Consider the following 6,615-nt stretch of genomic DNA (forward strand, 5'->3'; position numbering starts at 1 on the left):
TCTAAAATAGTGAGAGTATACTAGTACATCTTATAGATGTAACCTATATGCAGATTTTATAGATTACATTGACACACATTTTAATGAATACTGGTAATGGAAAGCACTGTGTATAGTTGAAGTGTTAGCTTAGGACTGATCTAAAATAATTTCTAGTCTATCTTCTGCTACAGAGGATCAACAGGGTGATTATGGGCTAGATTTGGGCTAGATTTGCCTGGTTTTTTAATCTAACCTACCTCCAGGCATGCCTGGAGTTCCTGGATGAAAATTGCATACAGATCTATCATCAACACAATTCTGTAGAAGGTTCTACTGATTCTTATCACAGCAATCTGTTTTCTCTAAAAAAAAATTCTTTTTCTTTTATTTATTCAGCAGTGTTATGCTAGATCAATTAGTGAGGACAATTGTATTCTCTCCATAAATCCTTATGAGGAACAAGAGCATATGTCTGAGTTGTGTTAAAAAAAAAGTCAGGATCCAACTTTGGGACTAAAGCTCTGAACTTTTTTATATGTGTCTGTTTTAAAAGGGTAGAATTTCAGTCAATTTGTAGACATGAATAGAACTACAACTACAGGGAGGGAAGCATGCAGGGAGGTACCCTAAGGGGCCCAATATCTTCAGCACCTTCATAAATGATTTAAATAAGGAGATAGATGGGGAACTTATCAGATTTGCAGATGACATCAAGCCAAAGGGATAAACAAGACTTTAGAGGATAGTCTCAATACTCCAGAAAGATCTTGACAGACTAGAACACTGGGTATGTCCAACAAAATTGAATTTGGTGGCAAGTAAAATAAGATTTTAAACTTGGGCAAGAAAAAACAAATGCACAGGTATAGAATAGATGACAAAAGGCTCAATAGCAGTTACTGTTGGAAGAACCTAGGAGTCTAATGGATAACTTGTTAAATATGAGTTGGTAATGTGCTGCAGCAGCCAAAACAGCCAATGCAGTCCTAGGCTACGTCAACAGAGGAATGAGATTACATGACATGTTAATATCACTGACGAGTCTGACAAAGATTAGGGATGATACGATAACAGGCTTCTAATATTTGAAGAGCTGTCAGAGGGAAGAGGGAGTCAATCTATTACAATGTCCTTCCTGTTGAAGACTACTTCAGCTTCAATTGCAACAATACACGAGCACACAATAGATTTAACCTTAATGTTAACCGCACCAATCTTGATTGCAGAAAATATGACTTCAGTAACAGAGCTGTCAATACTTTGAATACACTACCTGACTCTGTGGTCTCTTCCCAAAATCCCCAACCAAAAACTCTCTACTATTGACCTCACCCCATTCCTAAGAGATCTGTAAGGGGCGTGCATAAAAGCACAAATGTGCCTACCATTCCTGTCCTATTGTTTCCTTTCATTATATCCAATTAATATAGTTATTACATACTCATGCTTATATATATGCTTATATATTGTATAGTATTTCATGCTTATGCTTATATATACTGTGTGACAAAATAAATAAATAAAAATAAATAAATAAATAAATATTCTCCAAAGCACCCGAGGGCAGGGCAAGAAGCAATGGATAGAAACTTATCAAGAATTCCAACCTTGAACTAAGGCAAAATTTCCTGGCAGTGAGAACAATCTGTGCAATGGCTTGCCTCCAGAAGTTATGGATGCCCCAACACCGGAAGTTTTTAAGAAGAGATTGGCTAGCCATTTGTCCGGAATGGTATAGGGCAGGGCTGTCAAACTCACAGCCTGCAGGCCGGATGCATCATGTGCTGGCCACACCCACGTCCAGTTTAATGAAGGGGGAAAAGTCACAATTCGTCCTGGGATGCCGTGGATTTGATACCCCTGGTATAGGGTCTCCTGATTAAATAGATGGTTGGACTCAAAGACTTGCAAAGTCCCTGTTCTGTTATCAGTAGAATGGAATAGCACAGAATTTGCAGGTTTCCAATGTAACTAGAACAAGAGTTAGAAGATTTGGCCCTACTTGCCAAACCTGATACGCAACTTTATCTCAGCTGTGAACCTTATTGTTATTGAGCAATGGAGTGATACACTTTTTTTCTCTCTTTCTGAATTCTTTTTCACTGTTACAACCCTTTCACCCATCCAGGGCCTCCAGTAGCAATCCATAATAAGGATGTCTAAAATAAGACTAAAGCTTCAAAAAGATTTTGCTATGTGTTATTGAATCAGTTACTTAGAAGTGGAAAATAACAAATCCTTATCAGACCTCTGGGTGCTGTCTGGTTTTCTGTTTTTGAGTCTGGCAGATTATAATCACTAATGCAGAAGGATTTTTCACAAGAGTGCAGAATTATTGTTTGCTGTATAAGAAAAGGGTCTTCTTATAGATACATATTTGAAATTACTTCATAAATAAAAGACAGAGAGATACATGCCGGGATATTCTGTACAATACAGAATTTTCCAGTATCCATCAGTCTTGCAGGGGGAATAAAATTTAGACATATTGGCTGAGTTCAAACTATATTAATCTGAATGCAGGTTTTTGTTTGTGGCTATAAAATCTATCCTATGGTTGAGGCAAAGCAAAAGCTACTATTTTATAATACTCAAGGAGGATTTGTGAGGTTGATTGCGAATTTAAAAGAGCAAGTTCAGCTCTTTAACATAGTATCTTCCTTCCCCTAATCATATATTTATACCATTAAAAATAATGGAAACTTCCCAAGTCAACATACAGGTAGTCTTAGACTTATGACTGTTCGCTTAATAACTGAAGTTACGACAGACTTCCCTGGGGATACTTACAACCTGGTTCTGAATTCCAATGGATGCCCCCACTTGCTCAAACCTGGTATTTTAGTTTTCAGCAAAAATGCCCCATAGCAATCAATTGATTCACTTAAGGACTGCCGCAGTCACTTTACAAAAAATGTCATATTAGGTTGGTCATGTAGATGACCCTTTTATCTATCATGAATTATGACTAATGTAAAAAACAATTACTACCAACCTGCCTTCCATTGAGGACCTGTATATTGCACGAGTCAAAAAGAGGGCTGTGAAAATATTTACAGACCCCTCACATCCTGGACATAAACTGTTTCAACTCCTACCCTCAAAACGATGCTACAGAGCACTGCACACCAGAACAACTAGACACAAGAACAATTTTTTCCTGAACGCCATCACTCTGCTAAACAAATAATTCCTTCAACACTGTCAAACTATTTACTAAGTCTGCATTACTATTAATCTTCTCATCGTTCCCACCACCCATCTCCTTCCACTTACAGTGTATGACTGTATGACTGTAACTTTGTTGCTTGATATTGTTTCCTGATTGCTTATTTGTACCCTATGACCAGTAACGGGTTTCAGCCAGTTTGCACCACTTCGGGAGAACCAGTCGTTAACTTACTGATCAGTGTGGTAAACTGGTTGTTGGAAGAAATCATTAGGACAGAGAACCGGTTGTTAAATTATTTGAATCCCACCGCTGCCTATGACTATCACTAAGTGTTGTATCTTAGAATTTTTAATGAAGGTATCTTTTCTTTTATGTACACTGAGAGCATATGCACCAAGACAAATTCCTTGTGTGTCCAATCACACTGGGCCAATAAAAAATTCTGTTCTGTTCTGTTCTATTTTAATGGGCAGGCTCTACTATGGTCATTCATCAGTGAAGGTATAGAAGGAAGAATATACATGAACCTGAGAGCTTTGTTAAATATTTAAGGGCACAGAACAGAAATTGTGTTGCAAAGAAACCTTTTCCGTTTTAAGAGTAAAATGCATGAATTGAACTTTATATATAACATTTAACTTTAAATTATTAATTCTGTGCTTACATGTTAAAGTACAGACTAGGAATAATACCAAATGTCTAGCTCTGTTATTTACAAATAAAAGAAAAATTAAGGGGGCATTTTGCATGAATTTTGAGGAATAATCTCACTGGAAGAAATATATATGCCTGTATTTTCAGTAGAAATGCGTGGGTTTTCACAGAAGTTGATCTCTGTCTCTTCTCTTTCTTTCAGAAAACAGAACTGAGCCTTCTATTCCTGATTTTACTTAAAAACTACTAGTATGGGAGGATTTTGAAAAATACTGTAGTTAAACCCAGGAACTATAATCTCTGGAATGATTAAAACATCCTTGTCTTTTTCCTTAACATTTTTTTTTCTTTTTGCACTACTGAAGATTCTATACTTGAATGAGACATTTTTCCTATATTTCTAATAGAATAAATACAACTGTCCTATTAACCAATCATATGAACTACAATTATTATGACAACACCTTCCTGATGAACAGTTCATATAATGTCTTAGTTTTCAGTTCCTACTGGGAGGGGGGGGGAATAAGTCTTTAGAAAAGAGGGGGAAAATCCGTGAAAGCACGTATCCCCATTCCCCAAATTCCATGTAACTGTATGATTTGTTTTATAATGCCAGCTTTTTGATTAGACATGCAAGATATTGAGTAAATGGTACATCCTGAAAGGCCAAATAAACAAGATTATTTCGATTGCATTTAAGAGTAATGAGGAGTCTAATTTCTAACTGTTACTATATGTGAAAGTTTTTTAATAGTGTTTAGAGACTGTTGATTTTGCTTCCACAGATGCCACTAAAATTATATATTTTTAAAGCCAGAAAACTATGCATAGCCATACATCTCAGTGTAATACTCAACTGAGCCTCAAAAAGCACGATCAAGTCAAAGTAGTTCATTAGAGAGAATGCTTAAGAAGGAAAACAGCCCTGAAGATACTAAATTCAATGCAACCTCAGGGCATTTATGAACAAGTTATGAACACATCTATTGAATAAAGAGACAAGTACTGTCTTTATTTAAAAAAATCCAATTTAATTAACACTTAGTCATAGATTTTGCATATTAAAAACTTGCTCTATGATGCTGTTCTTTGTAAATGGATGCCAATGGAAAAATGGTGTTAACAGCTATAACTTTTCTAAAGCTATGCAACCAACTCTGCTGTTAAGTTACTCCCACCGATTAATTAGGACTGGGCAATTCCTTGTATTGTATTCAGCACTGGAGAAAATGTATCTAAATGAATAATGAACAATTATACTTGCAGGCAGGCTCTTTTTTTTAAAAAAATGTAAGTCTTAAAAGCTTATATGACTGCTTTCAACCCTTTCCGACATCAGAATGGAAGGAAGCTTTCAGCCATGATGGCCACAGGAGGCACTTCTCACCCCTGCCATGTACAAGGGGGATGCAAGCAAATCTTGACATACCCCGGGAACCCTAAATTTGGTGCCATTATATTACTCAAAAGGTGCTTTGTTCTTATGACTGAATGTTCCTCAGGGTTAAAACATCCCCTGCAGTTAGCATTTTGTCCAGATATTTCTCTCGAATTTATAAAACAGTAAATCTTTCAGCTGTAGTTGTTTAATATTGCAGATTTAGTGTGTCTGAGTGTCAACTTGAAGAAAGGTAAATACTTCAAGCCAGATAGCTCTTCATACAGGTGCATCTGCAGGATATGGTCAGAAAACTAAAGCTGGCAACAATGCAAGTGATTGAAGTTCTGCTCACATTTTGTATAAAATTAGGCAAAATTTGGGTCACATTTTGGCCATTCTTTTGACCACATACTCCTGCCTTCCTGCAACAGTTTATAAATTCTATCAGTCTGCATAGATATGAATATTGTATGAAGCCACAGCTGGCTGTTTCTGTAATGTTTGCATCTTGCTAAATCCAGAACATCCTTTGTTATACCATTATAACCATCCTTTGTTATAACATTATAAGCAAAATGTTTAGCTGTTACAGTAAACTTTTAACTTTTCCTTTGTTTTAATCCTTGCTTTTGTAGTCCATCCTTCCCCCCTCCAATTGCTTTAAGGAGATCATTTTAGCATTCACGTTTTACATTTCTGCCTATCGATCCTATCTATATTAGGATATAAAAGCTGGTACCACAGTAGTTTACTAAATACAATTAGAAAGATAGAAGACAGAAAACAATGAAACTAACTTTTTTGGGTTGATATGATCTTCAGCTGTTTTACAATGCAGCTTAAAAGTGATTGCCTCCTGGTTATAGTGAAAAAGAAAATGAACTAAAACTGACATATTTCCAGATAATGATGTTCTACACTGTAATTGATCAGATAATGGGGAAAAAAATCTGCTCTTTAAGGTCTCTAAGTTTGAAAATCAGCTTTATATCTATTATGTACAAATGCTGTAATTGCAGAAGTCAAACACTTCTGCTGTATTATATAGAACATGTTTTACAGTTAAATTTTAAGATAAATCACTTTAATCTATTGTAAAATAACATTTCAAATAAAGGAATGATAGGAGTGTATTACCCTAAGATTTGTTAATGGTCTTGTATATTTTTAAGAGTCAGTTTTGGTGTATGATTAAAGCACAAATTATACACTTGCGGATCCTGATCCTGATCCTGAAGATGAAACTCAAATACTTTGGCCACCTAATGAGAAGGAAGGACTCACTGGAGAAGAGCCTAATGCTGGGAAAGATTGAGGGCAAAAGAAGAATGGGACGACAGAGAATGAGGTGGCTGGATGGAGTCACTGAAGCAGTCAGCGTGAGCTTAAATGGACTCCAGAGGATGGTAGAGAATAGGAAGGC

The 6,615-nt window shown here is 36.1% G+C and overlaps 1 protein-coding gene across 6 annotated transcripts in view; it reads left to right on the forward strand.

Annotated features, from left to right (window-relative positions):
- The window catches only part of ACBD5 (acyl-CoA binding domain containing 5), a 44,021-nt gene extending 37,687 nt beyond the window's left edge, over positions 1 to 6,334 (forward strand). For all 6 annotated transcript variants that reach the window (XM_058180743.1, XM_058180744.1, XM_058180748.1 and 3 more), the window contains one exon: positions 4,011 to 6,334. In XM_058180743.1, the coding sequence (XP_058036726.1) occupies positions 4,011 to 4,023 (13 nt within the window). In that variant the 3' untranslated portion in view covers positions 4,024 to 6,334. The remainder of the gene's footprint in view (positions 1 to 4,010) is intronic.
- The last annotated feature ends 281 nt before the right edge of the window (positions 6,335 to 6,615 follow it).

Source organism: Ahaetulla prasina, chromosome 4 (genome assembly GCF_028640845.1).
Source record: "Ahaetulla prasina isolate Xishuangbanna chromosome 4, ASM2864084v1, whole genome shotgun sequence".
NCBI classification, from domain to species: Eukaryota; Metazoa; Chordata; class Lepidosauria; order Squamata; family Colubridae; genus Ahaetulla; species Ahaetulla prasina.